Here is a 21,927-nt window from a genome sequence, read left to right on the forward strand (position 1 = left end):
AGATGGCAATAGTATCTACTTCACAAGGCTGCTGTTGTAAGGATTACACAAGATTTTCTATTAATGTAAAGTGCTTCAGGCTGGGCGCAGTGGCTCATACCTGTAATCCCAGCACTTTGGGAGGCTGAGGCAGGTGGATCACTTGAGGTCAGGAGTTCGAGACCAGCCTGGCTAACAAGGAGAAACCCCGTCTCTACTAAAAATACAAAAATTAGCCAGGCATGGTGGCACATGTCTGTAATCCCAGCTACTCGGGAGGCCAAGGCAGGATAACTGCTTGAACTTGGGAGGCAGAGGTTGCAGTGAACCGAGATTGTGCCATTGCACTCCAGCCCGAATGACAGTGAGACTCCATCTCAAAAAAATAATAAATTAGGCCGGGCGCAGTGGCTCACGCCTGTAATCCTAGCACTTTGGGAGGCCGAGGCGGGCGGATCACAAGGTCAGGAGATCAAGACCATCCTGGCTAACACAGTGAAACCCTGTCTCTACTAAAAATACAAAAAAATTTGCCGGGGGTGGTGGCGAGTGCCTGTAGTCCCAGCTACTCGGGAGGCTGAGGCAGGAGAATGGCATGAACCCAGGAGGTGGAGCTTGCAGTGAGCAGAGATTACGCCACTGCACTCCAGAGCCTAGGCGACAGAGCAACACTCTGTCTCAAAATAAATAAATTAATTAATTTAAATGAATAAATAAATTATGACTGGCATAAATAAAGTGCTTGTTATTAGTGACATGACCATAGGATGAGAAGTGTCAGGGAAGTGAGTCATAGCAGAGAGCATGCCAGATACCAGAAACACTGTACAGTTTTCAAAGCATGTGACAGGAAGCCAGCGTGGCTGGAACATAACCTGATGGAGTAAGAGTGCCAAGGGGTGAGGTTGGAGAGGAAGCCTAGGTGGAGATCAGCCCCTCACGGTAGCTGGACACCATTGCAGACCTTGGCGCATACAGCAGTCCTGGAGGTCAGAAGAGACACAGGAACATAATTAGATCTGGGACTTAGTGCTGGGGGTGCACAGAGCTAGGAGAGGGACCGGTCATTATTGTCAACAATGCTGGCTGGTTACTAGGGGTTGGTGGTTTCTGGTGTCCAGGATAAGAAACAGTCCAGTTCGAGCATTAGGACAAATACCTAATGCATGCAGGGCTTAAAACCTAGATGACGGGTTGATAGGTGGAACAAACCACCATGGCACATGTATACCTATGTAACAAACCTGCATACGTTCTGCACAGGTATCCCAGAACTTAAAGTAAAACAAAACAAAACAAAACAAAAACAGTTCGACTTCCCACTGGCGTCCAAACACTAGTTCTAATATTGTCTACATCTGTAGCCATGGGCAGTAAACCCCTCCAGAGTTCACTTTCCTTATCTTCAAAATGGGGTTTAAATATCATACCTACCTTCTTAGGTTTGTGACAGTACATATAAGATCAGTATAGTCAGCACTCAGTAATGCAGGCTATCACCACAACCAGGTGGGACCTATCCCAGGACAGCAAGGGTGGCTTGACATTTGAAAAGCATGAGATGTAGTTCAACATATTAGCAGCAAAGAAAGAGAATCAAGGGCTGTAATCGCCTGGGACTGTGATATCAGATCCAAGGGCTAAACCCTCCCAGACCTGCAGTCTAGCCCTGAATGCCTCACTGGGCAAGCTGAATTGAGATCTCAAGACCAGAGTGACCCTAGTCCTACCCCTGTGAAGTGATTTCCGCTGGCTCTGAATCCGTGGCCGGCAGGCTTCAACAGCCGCCTTATCCTCACACTCAGCAGTCCAAGGCTTTGTGCATTCTGGTTTCAGTTCAAATTTATTTTTCACACCTGCCCCCCAGCAACAATAACCAAACTACTTTTTTTTTTTTTTTTTTTAAAGAAGAATCTTACTCTGTTGCCCAGGCTGGAGTGCAATGGTGTGATCTCTGCTCACTGCAACCTTCACCTCCCAGGTTCAAGCAATTCTCCCGCCTCAGCCTCCTCAGTAGCTGGGATAACAGGCACCGGCCACCATGCCCAGCTAATTTTTCTACTTTTAATAGAGAAGGGGTTTCACCACGTTGAACAGGCTAGTCTCAAACTCCTGGCCTCAAGTGATCCACCCACCATGGCCTCCCAAAGTGTTGGGATTACAGGTGTGAGCCGCCATGCCCGGCCAAACTACTATTTCATTTACAAGTTTACCAATTTCTTACATTATTATTTTCTTACTGTTGATCTTGGCAGTTAGAATCGTAGCTCCAGGGACTGAAGAAGTATCTGTCAGAAGGCTGGCTCACTAGTTCAGCATGCCAGGGGCCGCTCAGGGCTCTGTTGAGGCTTCTTCCAAAAGCAGAAATCTCGTTTCTGACTTTGGCTATAGAGAGTTGTCACCAACCCCCATTTGGGGGTTGTGAGAACTTTGGCTTCAGAGGCAAATGTTTTCCCATCAGGAAATGATGAAAGTTATGACCTCATATCCTAACCCCCACTCACCCCATCTAGGAAGAAACCAGGGGTGAGATAAGTGAATGACGATTCCGTGTCTCCACTCCAATTACACCTCAGCTCTGTGGCTCCTCCCGTTTCTGTCTCTGGCCTTGATTCTCAGCACACCTGTTCCCTGAACCACCTACACTTTCCCTCAAATCATGCTTTACTTTGTCCCCTGAACCACCCACACTTTCCCTCAAATCATGCTTTACTTTGTCCCCTGAAGTTGGGGCCCAACTTGAGATTTTATTTCAGCCTGTGGGAGCAATGAAAACAGACACAGCGCGGTGGCTCACGCCTGTAATCCCAACACTTTGGGAGGCCGAGGCGGGCGGATCACAAGGTCAGGAGATCGAGACCACGGTGAAACCCCGTCTCTACTAAAAATACAAAAAATTAGCCGGGCGCGGTGGTGGGCGCCTATAGTCCCAGCTACTCAGGAGGCTGAGGCAGGAGAATGGCGTGAACCCCGGAGGCAGAGCTTAGAGACTCGGTCTCAAAAAAAAAAAAAAAAGGCAGACACAGCCAATGTGGTCCACTGCATTCCTTTGCATTTCTTTCTTTCTTTTTTTTTTTTTTTTTTTGGAGACAGGGTCCAGGCTGGAGTGCAGTGGTGTGATCACGGTTCACTGCAGCCTCAACTTTGCAGGCTCAAATGATCCTCCCACCTCAACCTCCTGAGTAGCTGGAACTACAGGTGTGCACCATCACGCCTAGTTATTTTTTTCTATTTTGTAGAGATAGGGTCTCACCATGTTGTCAGGCAGATCTCAAATTCTGGGGCTCAAGCAGTCCTCCTGCCTCAGCCTCCCAAAATGTTGGGATTATAGGTGTGAGGCGCCACACTCAGCCTTTCCTTTGCATTTCTAAACTCTGGGAGCCAGATAGGTAGGGGGCTCATAAAGGAAGGACGAGTCTGGAAAAAAGACAGCCCCTGCCCGTTTCTTCCACCCTCATAGTCACTGTTGTGATTAGTATCATCTTCAAACAACTCAGGCTTACCTGTCTTTTCTGTCCAAATCTGGTTTTGCTGTTCATTTGCCTGGGACCTTTACCCATCACTCTGACAGTAAAACAGCCCTGGATCCTGTTAGAGTGAATGGGGTGTGTGGTCCTCCATGGGTTTGAGCTTTTTTTTCTAGATGTCATGACTGCAACCAAAGTCATTCACAATCTCTCCTTGATACCCCCAGGCCTGAGACCCTCATTTCCCCGACTCACTGACCTGCCATTCCCACAGATAAAACTGCCCCTTTCTCTCCAAGTTCTCAACAAGCTGCAACTGCCTTCTTTCATCGGCTTGTTGTTCAAAACCCATTTTTAGGCCGGGCGCGGTGGCTCACGCCTGTAATCCCAGTACTTTGGGAGGCAGAGGTGGGCAGATCACGTGAGGTTAGGAGTTTGAGACCAGCCTGGTGAAACACCGTCTCTGCTAAAAATACAAAAAATTAGCCAGATGTGGTGGTGTGTGCCTGTAATCCCAGCTACTGGGGAGGCTGAGGCAGGAGAATGGCTTGAACCCAAAAGGCAGAGGTTGCAGTGAGCCGAGGTCACATCATTGCACTGCAGCCTGGGCAACAACTGTCTCAAAAACAACTCTGTCTCAAAAACAAAAACTCTGTCTTGGCCGGGCACGGTGGCTCAAGCCTGTAATCCCAGCACTTTGGGAGGCCGAGACGGGCGGATCACGAGGTCAGGAGATCGAGACCATCCTGGCTAACACAGTGAAACCCCGTCTCTACTAAAAATACAAAAAACTAGCCGGGCGAGGTGGCCGGCGCCTGTAGTCCCAGCTACTTGGGAGGCTGAGGCAGGAGAATGGCGTAAACCTGGGAGGCAGAGCTTGCAGTGAGCTGAGATCCGGCCACTGCACTCCAGCCTGGGTGACAGAGCGAGACTCCGTCTCAAAAAAAAAAAAAAAAAAAAAAAAAAAACTCTGTCTCAAAAACAAAAACTCTGTCTCAAAAACAAAAACTCTGTCTCAAAAACAAAAACTCGGAAACTCTGTCTCAAAAACAAAAACAAAAACCATTTTTAATCTAATGACAGCACATACATGTTAAAACAATTCAAACAGGTTGGGTGCAGTGGCTGATGCTTGTAATCCCAGGACTTACGAGGCCAAGGTGGGTGGATCACTTGAGGCCAAGAGTTCAAGACCAGCCTAGCCAACATGGTAAAACCCTGTCTCTATTAAAAACACGAAAATTAGCCAGGCGTGGTAGTCCACGATTGTAATCCCAGATACTTGGGAGGCTAAGACACGAGAATTGCTTGAGCCGGGAGGCAGAGGTGCCCATGTTGGCCAGGCTGGTCTCTAACTCCTGGTCTCAAGTGATCCACCCTCCTCAGCCTCCCAAAGTGGTGGGATTACAGGCGTGAGCCACAGTGCCTGGGCAACAAACCTTTCATTAGTTTGTTTTGTCTAGTATCTTATAGCCTTATAGAAGAGGTTTTAAAAATAATTTTTATAAATTTAATATGTGAATACTGAAAAACAACAATAAAATAATTCATTCCAATGGTAAAATAGAATTTTCCAGGTATCCCTGACTCGAATTCCTGACTTTCCTGTGATTTCATTCCATCACATTTCTTTGGAAGCAGAGTGGTGGGATGAAGGGGCAGGGCTCTGTTGAGAGTAGGTGGAAGTGAATGGGAAAGGCATTTATCACAACACTCTTTATGATGAAAAAAGAACATGGAAATAAACCCAATGCCGGTCACAAATAGGGGACCAGTTCAGGGCTGGGTGTGGTGGCTCATGCCTATAAATCCCAGCTCCTTGGGAGGCTGAGGTGGGATGATGCCTCAAGGCCACAAGTTCGAGACCAACCTGGGCAACATATCAAGACCCATCCCCCCATCTTTTTTTTTTAAAAAAATAAAGGGTTTCACTCTAACATCCAAGCTGGAGTGCAGTGTCATGGCTCACTGCAGCCTTGACCTCCCAGGCTCAAGTGATCCTCCCACCTCACCCTCCTGAGTAGCTGGGACTATAAGAACACACCACCACACCCAGCTAATTTTGTTTTTGTAGAGATGTAGTCTCAAGGTATTACCCAGGCTGGTCTCAAACTCCTAGACTCAAGTCATCTTCTTGCCTTGGCCTCCCAAAATATTGGGATTACAGGTGCAAGCCACCATGCCCAGCCAACCCCATCTCTCTCTCTCTCTTTTTTAATTGATTTATGTTTGAGATGGAGTTTTGCTCTTGTTGCCCAGGCTGGAGTGCAATGGCACGATCTCAGCTCACTGCCACCTCTGCCTCCAGGGTTCAAGTGACTGTCCTTGCCTCAGTCTCCCAAGTAGCTGGGATTTTTACAGGCGCCTGCCACCATGCCCGGCTAAATTTTTATCTTTTTAGTAGAGACAGAGTCATCATGTTGCCCAGGCTGGTCTCGAACTCCTAACCTCAGGTAATCTGCCCGCCTCAGCCTCCCAAAGTGCTGGGATTACAGGTGTGAGCCACCACACCCAGCTTTTTTTTTTTTTTTCAGAGACAGGGTCTCGCTCTATTGCCCAGGCTGGAGTATAGTGGCACAATCACAGCTCACTGCAGCCTTAACCTCCCAGGCTCAAGCAATTCTTCTGCCTCAGCCTCCCGAGTAGCTGGGACTACAGGCATGTACCACCATGCCTGACTAATTTTTGGTAGAGATGGGGTCTCACTTTGTTCCCCAGGCTGGTTTCAATCTCCTGGACTCAAGTGATCCTCCCACCTCAGCCTTCCAAAGTGCTGGGATTACAGACATAAGCCACTATGCCCAGTTGACACCATGTCTTTAAAAAAAAAAAAAAAAAATCTTAAGGGAACCAGTTCCATAAAATGTCACCCTTGAATTCCCTGGGCTTCAAATATCCTCATCTGTAAATTGGCGATAGTAATAGGACCCACAACCTTCAGTTATTATGATTAAATTGGCCGGGTGCAGTGGCTCACACCTGTAATCCTAGCACATTGGGAGGCTGAGGCAGGCGAATCACTTGAGCTCAGGAGTTTGAGACCAGCCTGGGCAACATGGTGAAACCCTGTCTCTACCAAAAATAGAAAAATTATCCGGGCATGGTGTCAAATGCCTGTGGTCCCAGCTCCCGGGAGGCTGACATGGGAGGACTGCTTGAGCCCAGGTGGCAGAGATTGCAGTGAGCCAAGATCATGTCACTGCACTCCAGCCTGGGTGACAGAGTGAGACCCCATCTCAAAAAAAAAAAAAAAAATTAAATAGATTAACATATATAAAATACCTTGAACAGTACCCAGCACATTGTCTCATAAATATTGTTCTTGTTAACGTTACACGTTTGTGCAGTGAAATAGAGTCTATTCTTTATCAATCATGTTACAAAAGAGTATTTAATATTAAAAGACACTGATAAGCTTGTTACATGGACAAGGGAGATGCTGAGTCAATACAATACAGTGGGATCTTTCAGTGACTTTAAAACATTGTTCAATTGATTGTATTTGTTATAAAAATAGTGTGGAAAATAACAGCTTCGAATTTTATGTCAGTTGATGTTAAGATCCAACAGGAAGTTTACCCTGATAACGTTAAGATGAACAATTTGAAACGCAGCTTCCTGCTGGAAGTTGAAATAGAGATGATTCAGATAGCCTCCTTGGATCCAAACCCCAAAGCTTATTTTGCCTAATTCTATCTTCTGTCTTTAGAAACTCAAGCCTCAAGCTTTCTGGGGGCATCCAAGTCCAACCATCCCAGTCACACACACACAACCGACCTTATTCATCCCAGGGGTGTGCAGAGGCCCACTGCAAGAACTGGTGAACTTTCAAGGCGTCTTTACATATATGATGATTTTTTATTAATTATTCAAGTTTTGCTTGGACAAGATTGTGCTGCTAAAAAGTGGCCTACACCCCCCCTTTTTTTTTTTTTTTTTTTTTAAGACAGGGTTTCACTCCCGTCACCCAGGCTGGAGTGCAGTGGCGCGATCTTAGCTCACTACAACCTCCGCGTCCTGGGCTCAAGCAATCCTCCTGTCACAACCTCCCGAGTAGCTGGGACTGCAAGCGCCCGCCACCATACCCGGCTAATTTTTGTAGTTTTAGTAGAGACAGGGTTTCACCATGTTGGCCAGGCTGGTCTTGAACTCCTGGCCTCAAGTGATCCACCTGCCTCGGCCTCCCTAAGTGCTGGGATTACAGGCGTAAGCCACCGCGCCCGGCCCTACACCACTTTTAAAAGTCGTGTTTCTTCTCTTTTTTATAATGTACTTCTGATTTCTAGGGAATGATTCGCAAACTCACCCCTGACGCTATGTCCCTTAGACACTATCCTTCCATATACAAAAAGTGCCATTAACGAGTGGGTAGAACTCGAGGGGTGGAGCCTCTGTCCTTGGGCCTGAAGCGAATGTCCCTCAATGCGCCTGCGAGACTCCCACACCCTGGGAAGGATGTCTATCGATTCGCTCTGGGCTCGGCAGCTCTTTCTGATAGCAGGCAGCCATCTTGCTTGGAGCCTGAGAAAGGGAGGAGAGACAGAAGGAACCGGCGACAGTGGTCTCAGGGCCGCTCCGGGGGGCCTCAAGAACCGGAGGCAGCCCCGGAGGTGGTTCCCGATCCCGGGCTATGCTCTTGGACCTGAGAAGGGAAGGCGGAGGGCGGCGGGGACAGGATGGATGGGGAATGTCAAGCAAGGAATGCTAGGCGGGGGAGGGGCGTTGCTATGGCGACTGGGGAGGGGCGGTGTCTGTTCTGAATCGCTGTGTGTCACCCCGGCGCTGCCCAGGAAGGGCAGGGCTGGGGTGATGACCATGGTAACAGCCGGGTGGGAGTTCGTGACATCTCCGGCGCGGAGGGACTCGATGTCTATGGCAGTGGTCGCCTGGCGGACGGGACGGAACTAGATCCCTTCGCTCGGGACGCTCACATTCCAGGCCCTTGTCCTGCAGGCTCCCGCGGGCGGACACGCCAGAGGAGGAGGCCGGGGAATGGCCGCGGTGTGGCAGCAAGTCTTAGCAGTGGACGCGAGGTGAGGCGTGGGGTCGAAGCCCATGGGAGCAGAACTTACTGTGGTGCATGCGCAATGGCGATAAGTGAGGCTGGGCGGAGAACTTGCCTTAATGCGGCTGCGTGGGCATGCCGGAGGTGAGCATGCGCAGTAGCGGGGGCGGGCACGCCCGCGGTGAGTTGGCTGGGCCGGAGAGGATTCTAAACAGCAAGCCGGGAAAGTGTGGTCAGATACAGGCATGCGCAACGACGCCGCCTGTGAGAGGGAGGTGGGGCTCAGGCTAGTGACATCCTATCCCCTATGGGTGTCCCCTGGACTTTTTTTTTTTTTACATCCCCATTCTGACCCCATCACCTCCCAACGCTGACCCCCTTAAATGTCATTCTGACTTCTGTCGCCCTGGTATACCGACCCCAGTTATTGTCTGCACTGACTCAGTCACCCCGTATGGACCCCAGCGGGGCAGCAGACTGACACTGTTGTCTGCAAACTGACCTCATGACCATGCTCATTATTACTGCAGACTCACTCCCACTGCAGGACCAAGAGGTCCCCCATCACCACTGCTAGTCATTCTAACCACCCAGGCCCCAGTCACTGCCACACACCTCACTCTCCTGCCCTATCTCCCGAGCTGATTGATTCCCTCTGTCCTGTGCCTGCTGCCTGCCCTGCATCCTGACCCTGCAGGTACAACGCGTACCGCACACCAACGTTTCCACAGTTTCGGACGCAGTATATCCGCCGGCGCAGCCAGCTGCTGCGGGAGAATGCCAAGGCTGGGCACCCCCCAGCGCTGCGTCGGCAGTACCTGAGGCTTCGGGGGCAGCTGCTGGGCCAGCGCTACGGACCCCTCTCCGAGCCAGGCAGTGCTCGTGCCTATAGCAACAGCATCGTCCGCAGTAGCCGCACTACCCTTGACCGCATGGAGGTGAGCTCCTGGCCACATTCACCCCCTGGGCATACCCTGCCTGCACACATTCACTCCACTGACTTTCATCAAGCACCTGCTCTTTGCTGGGCACTGTTCTGCATCAGCAGAGGACAAAAATATAATATGCCAAGTAAATCAATAAACAGACAATAAACTTGGTAAACAGGTCAGTAAACATATAGCAAGCCCTGTCTTGAGTATCTGCTGAGCAGGGGGAGGGCAGGAACAGCAGAACTCATGAGGAAGCCACTGTACAAGCGGGCAGCGGTGGTGGTGGCAGGGGGCACGGTGAGAAGTGATCTGGCTCTAGGTAGATTTTCAGGGCTCCACACCTCAAAGGTTCTCGGGTTTTTTGCAGGATGCACCCACCCTGACCCTTTCCATTTGCAGGACTTTGAGGATGATCCTCGGGCCCTGGGGGCCCGTGGGCACCGTCGTTCTGTCAGCCGAGGCTCCTACCAGCTACAGGCACAGATGAACCGTGCTGTCTATGAGGACAGGTATGCACAGAGGCAACCAAGGCTGGGGGTGGGTTGCGAGGAGGAGAGGGGCCCTGGGGCAATGGCAGACTGAACACTTTTGCATCTACCTCCTGTCACCCCTCACTTCCTGTTGGGGCCCAGGCCCCCTGGCAGCGTGGTGCCCACGTCAGCGGCAGAGGCAAGTCGGGCCATGGCCGGGGACACATCACTGAGCGAGAACTATGCCTTTGCGGGCATGTACCATGTTTTTGACCAGCACGTGGATGAGGCAGGTGAGCCAGTGGGTGGTGGGTTCCATCACCAAGCATTTGCCCAAACTGTGACAACCAACCAAGGCATCCTTTTCTGAATCCAAGGCCCCTGGCACACCTCCAAAGGAGGAATGACCATCCGTAAAGCCTTTTGCAGACTGAAAATCCCTCTGCAAAGTGGTCTGCAGAGTCTCAGTGCTTCGTCTATTGGAAAGGGCCTCAGAAGCCTAAGAGAGCCCTTTGCAGCAGGCTGCCTGGGTTCCTGAGTCACTTGGAAGAGTTCAAAGCCTTTGCTGATGATAAATCCCCTTGCAGAGGGCAGAGTGGGCTACAGTGTCAAGGGTTTTGCAAACTGCCATGAACTTGATTATAAAGTGTTCCCTAAGACAGGAACTTTCTCACATTGCAGAAGACTTGCAATCTGCAAAGGAGCTGCTAAGACTTAGGGAGTTTTGGCAGAGAGTCTTCTGGGGTTACAGTTCCCTTTGTCAGCCAAGGAAAGCCCTTTGCTGAGGCCACTGTGCCTCATGCCGTGGGGCCCCAGCCCCTGGCACACACGTCAGAGCCTTTTAGAGAGAAAAGTGCCCAATGAGTGTGCAGACTCCCACTAATGGCTTCTTGGCATTGCAGTCCCAAGGGTGCGCTTCGCGAATGATGACCGGCACCGCCTGGCCTGCTGCTCACTCGACGGCAGCATCTCCCTGTGCCAGCTGGTGCCCGCCCCACCCACAGTGCTTCGTGTGCTACGGGGCCACACCCGTGGTGTCTCTGACTTCGCCTGGTCCCTCTCCAATGACATCCTCGTGTCCACCTCACTGGATGCCACCATGCGCATCTGGGCCTCTGAGGATGGCCGCTGCATCCGGGAGATCCCTGACCCTGATGGCGCTGAACTGCTCTGCTGCACCTTCCAGCCCGTCAACAACAACCTCACCGTGGTCAGGCTCCAGGACACCCACTCATCAAGGGCTGATGGGCTGGGTCAGGAAGGCCATCTGAGGGATTCAGAGTATAAGGAGGGACAGCCAGGGGGGCCTAGGATCCCCCCGCACCCGCCCAATCTCGTCACAGCAGTCCTAGTGTGGTCAGACTTAAAAGGGCAGCAAATCAGAAGACAGGGGAGTGGGCCGGGCGTGGTGGCTCACGCCTGTAATCCCAGCACTTTGGGAGGCTGAGGTGGGTGGATCACGAGGTCAGGAGATCGAGACCATCCTGGCTAACACAGTGAAACCCCGTTTCTGCTAAAAATACAAAAACTTAGCCGGGCGTGGTGACGGGCGCCTGTAGTCCCAGCTACTCGGGAGGCTGAGGCAGGAGAATGGCATGAACCTGGGAGGTAGAGCTTGCAGTGAGCCGAGCTGGCGCCACTGGGTGACAGAGCGAGACTCCGTCTCAAAAAAAAAAAAAAAAAAAAGGGGAGTGCCATTCTTGGTCTGGGATGGCCTTGCTGTGGTATACTCCAGGGAGCACTGGCCAGGGGCAGGGTTCTGGCTCTGGGGCCCCTTTGGTCCCATCAGCTGCAGTCCTACAGTTTTCCAACCGCAGGGGCTACCTCTGAGGAGCAGGATGATGAGGCTGAGCCTTGTCTGGTCTGTCAGTGGCCCCACCATGTCAGACTCCAGGGTAGATTGGTCAGAGAGCAGGGGAAGGACATTAGAAAGTCTGGTGTAACCCAGAGTGGGGTGGGGTGAACTGCAGAGGAACCGACTAAGGGTGAGCTTGTGGGCTGGGATTCTCCCCACATCAGCAGCAGCCCCACAAGTTCCAGAAAGGAGCAGCCAGGGAGCAGGGGAAAGCTGGGATCACAGGCCTAGATGGGCCCTGTGGTTCTCACACTGTGGGAGGACCAACCAAGGGGCAGCATGATGGCTCCGAAGGCCCTTTAGTCCCATAGGCAGGTGGCCTACTCTGGGCAGATTGCAAAAGGGGCTGGCTAGGGAGGTGGATTCATGCCTGGTCACCTTGTCTACCTGCCACAGCCGCACTGTGAATAGACTCAGGGACTAGCCAGTCGCATCAACAGCAGCCCCATTGTGGTCAGACTCAAGGAGGGCCTGGCTGGGAGCAGGATGATGGTCTGTGCATTCTCCCCACAGGTGGGGAACGCCAAGCACAACGTGCATGTCATGAACATCTCCACGGGCAAGAAAGTGAAGGGGGGCTCCAGCAAGCTGACGGGCCGTGTCCTTGCTCTGTCCTTTGATGCCCCTGGCCGGCTGCTCTGGGCGGGTGATGACCGGGGCAGTGTCTTCTCTTTCCTCTTCGACATGGCCACGGGTAGGCAGACAGCAGGCCTGCATCTGAGTGCTCGCCCTCCAGCCCTTCCAGGGCACAGCCCTCACCCTCGCCTTTGCCTTCCCTCCCTCTGCTGCTGCAGGGAAGCTGACTAAAGCCAAGCGTCTGGTGGTGCATGAGGGGAGCCCTGTGACCAGCATCTCAGCCCGGTCCTGGGTCAGCCGCGAGGCCCGGGATCCCTCACTGCTCATCAATGCTTGCCTCAACAAGCTGCTGCTCTACAGGTGGGTCCCCCATCAGGGCCTCCTGGAGATGGAGGGCCTGCCTCCTCCAGCACACTGGGACAGTAGCTCATCTCCTCCATCAGGTTAATTTAATTGAGGGAGCAGTAGTAGCAGTTAACAGTAATAGCAATAGTGAGCGCGTTTACAGCAATCACTGCGGCCAGGCCCGTTCGAAGCAGTTTCCATGTATCACCATATTGAATCCTTGCACCGACCTGTGAGGTAGGTGCTGTTATTATTTCCATTTTGCAGGCGAGCAAACTGAAGCATAAAATAGATTAGGGCTACCTAAAGCAGAGGCCTGTTTTCCTTTCTTTTTTCTTTTATTGTTTTTGTTTTTGCGGGGGGCAATTTGGGGTTTACTGTCCCCACTCACATCAGTCATGTTGCCCAAATGCAGTTCTCAGCCTGGGCCACACATTGAAATGACCTGAAGAGCTTCAAAAACTCTTGCCCGGGCCCCTCTGCAGGCCAGTAATTTCAGAAGCTTTGGGATGGGCCTGGGCATTGGTAGATTGAGAAATTCCCTAAGCGATATCTAGCCAGGCCTGAAAACCACTGCCTAAGAGGATGCTTTTTATTCTACCCCTTTATTTCTCTCCTCCTTTTTAAACAATTTCTATATATACTTAAATTTTTAAAAATTTAAGTGTACCCTTAAGTTTGTACCCATTTCCCACAGCCTCTCCTTTCTTCCTCCTGCCACCTCTGGCCTCCTTCTGCCACAGTAAAGCCCATTAACGATCCACATCTTTCCACATATCCTTGTCTGTCTACAAATCCTGGGCGTGTACACATATCCGCGTGTGCTTTTGTTTGTGAGACAGGGTTTTGCTGTTACCCAGATTGGAGTGCAGTGGCATGATCATGGCTCACTGCAACCTCCAATTCCTGGGCTCATGCGATTCTCCCACCTCAGCCTAAGTAGCTGAGATTACAGGCACACGCCACCATGCTCGGCCAACTTTTTTAATCTATTTTTTGTAGAGATGAGGTTTTGCTGTGTTACCCAGTCTGGTCTCGAACTCATGGCCTCAAGTGATCCACGTACTTTGGCCTCCCAAAGTGCTGGGATTACAGGCGTGAGCCACCTTGCCTAGCTCCCACCACAGTTTTGAAGGAAAGACATTTTAAAGAAATGGCCTTTTCCGGCCAGGCACAGTGGCTCACGCTTGTAATCCCAGCACTTTGGGAGGCCAAGGCGGGTGGATCACCTGAGGTCAGGAGTCCGAGACCAGCCTGGCCAACATGGCAAATCCCCTTCTGTACTAAAAATACAAAAATTAGCTGAGCTTGGTGGCAGGTGCCTATAATCTCAGCTACTCGGGAGGCTGAGGCTGGAGAATTGCTTGAACTTGGGAGGCGGAGGTTGCAGTGAGCTGAGATGGTGCCACTGCACTCCAGCCTGGACGACAGAGCCAGACTCCATCTCTTAAAAAAGAAAGAAAAAAGAAATGGCCTTTCCTACATTTCAAGTTTCTCACCATGCGATGCCTTGTGGCAACCCCCCAGGTCACCTGTGGGGACTGTGGTTTATTCTAAGGGCTGTGCAGTTTTCCACAGTGTGGGCGTACCATAGTGTGTTTATTTCCTCTCTTTGTGCCTGTCTTAACACCAGGATCTTTTAGAGACCGTTAGAAAGAAAAGCTAGTGAATGAAACTGCAGAGGCTCCCATTTATACCAACAGAGATGGTTTCTGAACCATCAGTAACTCACACATCAGCCCCTATTTATAGTTTATGCAGTCATCTCAGAATTGGGTGTCATAAGCTGGGTGTGGTGTGTGCCTATAGGTAGTCCCAGCTACTCGGGAGGCTGAGGCGGGAGGATCACTTGAGCCTGGGAGGTTGAGGCTGCAGTGAGCCATGATCGCACCACTATACTCCAGCCTGGGTGACAGAGTGAGATCCTGTCTCAAAAACTAAAACAAAAAAAAAAACGGGTTTCATGCACCTTGAAAAGAACTTAGGCACAGGGGTGGGGACATAGGCCCACAACTTGTCTCCCTGCTGGGGCTGTGTTTTGACCCGGTCTGTCCTCTTGTCAGGGTGGTAGACAACGAGGGGACCCTGCAGCTGAAGAGAAGCTTCCCCATCGAGCAGAGCTCACATCCTGTGCGCAGCATCTTCTGTCCCCTCATGTCGTTCCGCCAGGGGGCCTGCGTGGGTGAGTCCTGTAGGGACAGGGGATCTGGGTGACTGGGGAGGGGCAGGAACCAGGGCTGGTGCCAGCCTGGCTCAGACATCATGACACTCTGATGCCCTGACTTCCTAGGCCTCATGACCCCTCCTGCCCCAACAGCCTCACTCTGGGACTCACAGCTCCAAACAGCTCAGAGAACTCACAGTTTGCACTTGGTCTCAGCCAAAAGGCCGAGAAGTGATGAAAACTCACACTTTGAACACACTTCCCCCCAAACAGCCCAGAGACCTCGCACTCTGCACACAGTACCGAAACAGCCAGGCGACCTCCCATCTAGGGATGGGGCCCCCTCAAACCTCCCCAAGCCATGCTAGGACCTCACACCTTGGACATACACCCTTCAACACCTCAGACACCTCAGGGACTTCCCACCACGGGCACCCCAGGCGCCTCCCGATGGCCTCTCCCTCTCACCCCGACAGTGACGGGCAGTGAGGACATGTGCGTGCACTTCTTTGATGTGGAGCGGGCGGCCAAGGCTGCCGTCAACAAGCTGCAGGGCCACAGTGCACCTGTGCTTGATGTCAGCTTCAACTGCGACGAGAGCCTACTGGCCTCCAGTGACGCCAGCGGCATGGTCATCGTCTGGAGGCGGGAGCAGAAGTAGGGTCCTGTCAGCCCTGCTGCTGTCCTCCATCCCACCCCTCTTACTCCAGCCTCGTGTTGTAAATAAAGTTTCGGTGGTCGTGCTGAGGGCCAGCTCCCAACTCTGCCAGGGACGGGCAGGGCAGCGGGCAGCTCCAGGAACACAGTGGAACGGGGTTCATTGACTCATTCGTGCATTCATGCATCGACGGATTCATTCATTCCACAAGCATTGATTGAATGTCTGCTGGGTCACAGGCACCGCCTTAACTGTTTTACATACTCATGCATTCGATAGACATTAGTGAGCCCCGACCGTGTGCCAGGAACCGTTCTGGGCACTGGGGATACTGCTCTGACCTAAACTGACAGAAATGCCTGCCCTCATTGGGCTTGCATCATAATGGAGACAGTAGACAAAAATACGGAACAGGCCAGCTAATGATGAGTGGTGTGAAGAAAATAAAGCAAGGATGGGAGACAGAGCTACAGAAGTTGGGGGAGTGGGCTCTTTATGGTGACAGCATCAGGGAAGATGATCCTGACAGGGTGACTTTTTTGTTCTTGAGACAGGGTCTCACTCTGTCACCCAGGTTGGAATGCAGTGGCATGACCATAGCTCACTGCAGCCTCAATCTCCGGGACTCAAGTGGCCCTCACTTAAGCCTCCCAAGTAGCTGGGACTATGGGTGTGTGCCACCACACCTGGGTACTTTTTGTATTTTTAGTAGAGACGGGATCTCGCCATGTTGCCCAGGCTGGTCTCGAACTCCTGGGCTCAAGCGATCCACTCGCCTCAGCCTCCCAAAGTGCTGGGATTACAGGCGTGAACCACCACACCTGGCTCAGGGTGACATTTAAATAAAGACTTGAATGAAGTGAGTGGGAGTCATAGTGTAGGGGGAGAACATTCTAGGCAGAGAGAAAGCCAGCCTAAAGGCACTTAGGCTAGAGCGCTCCAGAAGGATCATTGTGTATGCCAGAGTCTTGCTGGACCAGAGTGTGACAGTAGATGAGGTCAGACAGGCCAGATGCTTCGTGGGCCACAGTGAGGACTTTGGCTTTTTTTCTGAGTGGGGGTGACCAGAAGGTCTCAAGCAGAGGAGGGGTATGATCTGACTTGGTCATAGAGGCTCCCTCTGGCTGCTGAAGGGAACAAATTGGGGGTGGGCGTAGAAGCAGGGGACCCAGCAGGAGACCCCTCTGAGCGCAGTGATGGGGACTTGCACCAGGGTAGTGACAGTGGAGGAGTTGGCAGGGAACATTGGGTTGGACCCCCAGCGGGTTCACCATGTTAGGCTGCAGGACTCTGCTGCCTCCTCAGGGGGCGATATTCCCAGACTCCTCCACACAGCAGCCCTTGCCTGGGCTCCACCTCTCAAACAAAATAGTGTTGTTTCTTTTTTTTTTTTTTTTTTCTTTTTGAGACGGAGTCTCGCTCTGTCGCCCAGGCTGGAGTGCAGTGGCCGGATCTCAGCTCACTGCAAGCTCCGCCTCCCGGGTTCATGCCATTCTCCTGCCTCAGCCTCCCGAGTAGCTGGGACAACAGGCGCCCGCCACCGCGCCCGTCTAGTTTTTTGTATTTTTTAGTAGAGACGGGGTTTCACCGTGTTCGCCAGGATGGTCTCGATCTCCTGACCTCGTGATCCGCCCGTCTCGGCCTCCCAAAGTGCTGGGATTACAGGCTTGAGCCACCGCGCCCGGCCATAGTGTTGTTTCTTGAAAGCAGGGAGCAGACGTGTTGGGTCCTGGAGCCCCAAGCTGGTGCAGGAGCAACTGGAAGTTAAGGCTGACCTGGGGCCTCCTGCTGTGTGGTGGAATCTCCATCCCTCAGACCACCCTTGTCTCCTCCCAGCCCCATTCAGGGTGCATATTCCAGCCCTGGAACAGCTTAGAGACCAAAAAATGATGTTAAGTATTTGAGGGGAGCCCCGAGAGAGGAGAAAAAGGTTTGAGTATTGATGGGAGTAAATAACCAAAATCGCTTATCAGTGGCCTGATTCACCAGAAAATGTCAAAGTTACCTGAAGCGGCAAAGAGGCTCTTGCTCCATCCCCTCCCTTCCTCCTCAGCTCCATTTGTTGCCACATATGCGTTGACTGGAACTGCGACTGACATCTTGGGACCTTAGGGTCAGTCCACAGCTTGGTAGAGACTCCAGCTTGGTCCAGTGTTGCTGAGCTGCTGAACTCGCACCAACAGTCTTGTTGGAGGGAAATAATCTCCCGTTTGTTCAGTCCAGTTATTTGACAGTGTGGTTACTTTTACCCCAAGCATTTCTATCTGGCACTTCCATCTAATAGACCTCAGGGTACATGGTGGTGAGATAGGGACATCAGTGAGCTAGATTGTTCCCGTGGTAAAGGTCATATATGTGTGTGTGTGTCATGGTCCCCAATACCAGTCCCAGGCCCAGTGATTTGCTAGGAGGACTTCCAAGACTCAGTATGTGGTTGTATTCATGGCTATGATTGATTTATTACAACAAAAAGATATAGAGCAAAATCAACAAAAAGATATGGTGTGCAGGACCAACTCCCAGAGAGACCCAGTGACAAGTTTCCAGGGCTCCTCTCTCATTGGAGTCACAGAAGATGTGCTCGGTTCACAGTAATGGGTTGTGAAAATACATGCGAAATGTTGTCAACCAAGGAAGCTCAATTAGAGACTCAGCACTCAGAAGTTTTTTGTTGTTGTTTTGTTTTGTTTTGTTTTGGGGGGGTCTTGCTCTGATGCCCAGGCTGGAATGCAATGGCGTGATCTCGGCTCACTGCAGCCTCCACCTCCTGGGTTCAAGCGATCCTCGGGCCTCAGCTTCTCGAATAGCTGGGACTACAGGCGCACAGCAGCAAGCCCAGCTAATTTTTGTATTTTTAGTAGGGATGGAGTTTCACCATGTTGGCCAGGCTGGTCTTGAACTCCTGACCTCAAGTGATCCTGCCACCTCAGCCTCCCAAACTGCTGGGATTACAGGCGTGAGCGCCTGGCTGGTATCAAGTTTTTACTGGGGTATGGTCACACAGGCACCCCCTGCCTGGCACCTACCCAAATCCCAGACTCCCAAAAGGAAAGCAGGGGCTCAGCATAAATCACCTTTTTAAATTATTATTATTGAGACGGAGTCTCGCTCTGTCGCCAGGCTGGAGTGCAGTGGTGCGATCTCGGCTTACTGCAACCTCTGCCTCCTGGGTTCAAGCAATTCTGCCTCAGCTTCCTGAGTAGCTGGGACTACAAGCGCGTGCCACCATGCCCAGCTAACTTTTGTATTTTTAGTAGAGACGGGGTTTCACCATATTGGCCAGGCTGGTCTCCATCTCTTGACCTTGTGATCCGCCCACCTCGACCTCCCAAAATACTGGGATTACAGGCGTGAGCCACTGCTCCCGGCCCACTTTTTTATACAAACAGCTTAGGTAGAGTAAGCCATTCTTTTTTATTTTTTATTTTTTTCTTTTTTTGAGACAGGGTCTCACTTTGTTGCCCAGGCTGGAGTGCAGTGGCTCAAACACGGTTCGCTGCAGCCTCAACCTCCCAGGCTCAAGCAGTCCTGCTGTTTCAGCCTCCAAAGTAGCTGGGACCACAGACATGCACCACCACAACCCCAGCTGATTTTTGTAGAGATGGGTTTCACCATGTTGCCCAGGCTGGTCTTGAACTCCTGGGCTCAAGTGATCCTCCCACCTTGGCCTCCCAAAGTGCTGGGATTACAGGTGTGAGCCACCACGCCCGGCCAGAGTGAGCCGTTCTTATCTCTTAGGGAATGGTGGGAACCCTCCTGGAATCTATGTTCCTAGACACCAGTCAAGGGCCAACCTTGAAGCAGGCCTTTCCAAAGATCGCAGTTGAGGCCTGCTCTGTTACTGTTTTTCTGCACAGTATGCAACACCACACAGATGCCCAGTTTCCACCAAGGTCTGTGGATGGCAAGATAATTTTGAGGAACCTCCTTTTTCGCTAACATTTTTCTTCTTTTGTTTACACTCCACATTCTCTATTGAGTCTAGATTCAAGATGATTGATCATGAATATTGTGCATGATTTTGGGGGTCTCCTCTTTGTGAAATTTTGAGGTGGCAAATTTGACATTCTACTTTAAACTCATCTTGGTGGTACTTTTCTTGACTCACCACCTGAGGGGGAATAGATAATGCAGAAAGAATAAAAAGAGTGTTATCAGTCGCATTCGGGCCTCGGTTAACTTGTCCAGCATCACTGGTTTCACATCAGATCTGAAGCTCTGTCAACCATTCCACTATCAGTGCCCCTCTGGTCTTGCCTCAAATCGAGGCTTTGATTAATTGTTCCCTGCCCTTTGTCTGACTTTGAACCTGTGTGTTTGTCAACTACTTTACCATCAAGAGCCTCTCTGGGCCAGGCGCGGTGGCTCATACCTGTAATCCCAGCACTTTAGGAGGCCAAGGCGGGCAGATCACGAGGTCAGGGGATCAAGACCATCCTGGCTGACACGGTGAAACCCTGTCTCTACTACAAATATGAAAAAATTAGCTGGGCGTGGTGGCGGGCGCCTGTAGTCCCAGCTACTCAGGAGGCTGAGGTAGGAGAATCGCTTGAACCCAGGAGGCGGAGGTTGCAGTGAGCCGAGATCGCGCCACTCCACTCCAGCCTGGGCGACAGAGGGAGACTCCATGTCAAAAACAAAAAACAAAAAAACAAAAAAAATGGCTGGGCGCAGTGGCTTACGCCTGTAATCCCAGCACTTTGGGAGGCCGAGGTGGTGGATCACGAGGTCAGGATATTGAGACCATCCTGCCCAACATGGTGAAACCCCATCTCTACTAAAAATGCAAAAATTAGCTGGATTTGGTGGCGTGTGCCTGTAATCCCAGCTACTCAGGAGGCTGAGGCACAAGAATAGCTTGAACCCAACAGGCGGAGGTTGCAGTGAGCCAAGATTGCGCCACTGCACTCCAGTCTGGTGACAGAGCGAGACTTGTCAAAAAAAAAAAAAAAAAGAAAAAGCCTCTCTGGTCTCAGAACGAAGCTGGGCCTTTGTTAACTATTACCCCACTGGTGTACCACTGGTCAAATCTCAAACCAGGGCTACTGTATAATATTTCACTAGCAATTGACTTCTGATCTGACCTTGAACGGAACTTGGGTTTCTATTGACTACTGTATTTTGTGATCAGCGCCCTTTTGCTCCGTTCCAACCTCGAGGACCCTCAGTCCTGACCTTGCATCTGGGCCTCTGTTAATTATTTCACCACCAATGCCCTTATGGTGTCAGTTCCAATCTGCACTTCTGTATTAATGATTGTACCACTGGTTGGGCACAGTGTCTCATGCCTGTAATCCTAACACTTTGGGTGGCCGAGGCAGGCGGGTCACCTGAGGTCGGGAGTTTGAGACCAGCGTGACCAACATGGAGAAGCAGCGTCTCTACTAAAAATACAAAATTAGCTGGGAGTGGTGGTGCATGCCTGTAATCTCAGCTACTCAGGAGGCTGAGGCACGAGAATAGCTTGAACCCAACAGGCGGAGGTTGCAGTGAGCCAAGATCGCGCCATTGCACCCCAGCCCTGGGCAACAAGAGCAAAACTCCGTCTCAAACCCCAAACGACAACAACAACAACAAAACAGTTGTACCATGAATGCCCATGGAGTCTACACTTAAGCCCAGGCCTCTATTAACTAGTCTACTATCATTGACTCTTTGGTCTGACCTCAGACCTGGGCATCTCTCTCTTTTTTTTTTTTTTTTTTTTTGACATAGAGTCTTGCTCTGTTGCCCAGGCTGGAGTGCAGTGGTGCCATCTCGGCTCACTGCAAGCTCCGCCTCCCGGGTTCATGCCATTCTCTTGCCTCAACCTCCTGAGTAGCTGGGACTACAGGCGCCTGCCACCACACCTGGCTAATTTTTTTGTATTTTTTAGTAGAGACGGGGTTTCACTATGTTGGCCAGGATGGTCTCGATCTCCTGACCTTATGATCCGCCCGCCTTCGCCTCTCAAAGTGCTGGGATTACAGGCGTGAGCCACCGTACCCGGCCCTGGGCATCTCTTAATGTTTCTTTCACCAGCACCTATGACCTCAAACCCAGGCACTTTATTTATTTTTATTTTTTATTTTTTTTAAGACAGAGTCTCGCTCTGTTGCCCAGGCTGGACTGCAGCGGCATGATCTCGGCTCACTGCAACCTCCTGCTCCTGGGTTCAAGCGATTCTCCTGCCTCAGTCTCCCGCGTAGCCAGGATTACAGGTGCCTGCCACCACGCCCAGCTAATTTTTGTATTTTTAGTAGAGATGGGGTTTCACCATGTTGGCCAGGCTGGTCTCAAACTCCTGACCTCAAGTGATCCTCCTGCTTTGGCTCCTAAAGTGCTGGGATTACAGGCGTGAGCCACCGCACCCGGCTGACCTTCATTTGATGTTCTAGCTTCAAGGTCCTTCTGGTCTCGAATCAAACCTGAACCTCGGTTCACTTTTCATCCAACAGTGCCACATGGGTCATGCCTGGTCTTCTTTTTAACTGTTC

The 21,927-nt window shown here is 51.3% G+C and overlaps 1 protein-coding gene across 8 annotated transcripts in view; it reads left to right on the top strand.

Annotated features, from left to right (window-relative positions):
* The first annotated feature begins 7,962 nt into the window (after positions 1-7,962).
* The window catches only part of WDR13 (WD repeat domain 13), a 35,976-nt gene continuing 22,011 nt past the window's right edge, over positions 7,963-21,927 (top strand). The window contains exons 1-10 of one of the 8 annotated variants that reach the window (XM_015443558.4): positions 7,963-8,056; positions 8,400-8,595; positions 9,149-9,389; positions 9,783-9,892; positions 10,016-10,146; positions 10,756-11,063; positions 12,222-12,402; positions 12,503-12,644; positions 14,693-14,811; positions 15,270-15,601. In XM_015443558.4, coding sequence (XP_015299044.1) covers positions 8,534-8,595; positions 9,149-9,389; positions 9,783-9,892; positions 10,016-10,146; positions 10,756-11,063; positions 12,222-12,402; positions 12,503-12,644; positions 14,693-14,811; positions 15,270-15,454 — 1,479 coding nt within the window. In that variant the 5' untranslated portion in view covers positions 7,963-8,056; positions 8,400-8,533 and the 3' untranslated portion in view covers positions 15,455-15,601. Of the gene's footprint in view, positions 8,057-8,212; positions 8,596-9,148; positions 9,390-9,782; positions 9,893-10,015; positions 10,147-10,755; positions 11,064-12,221; positions 12,403-12,502; positions 12,645-14,692; positions 14,812-15,269; positions 15,602-21,927 lie in introns of those variants that run through there. The other 7 variants (XM_005593481.5, XM_015443559.4, XM_065538287.2 and 4 more) reach the window with 7 other exon arrangements.

This window comes from Macaca fascicularis, chromosome X, assembly GCF_037993035.2.
Source record: "Macaca fascicularis isolate 582-1 chromosome X, T2T-MFA8v1.1".
Lineage (NCBI taxonomy): Eukaryota > Metazoa > Chordata > Mammalia > Primates > Cercopithecidae > Macaca > Macaca fascicularis.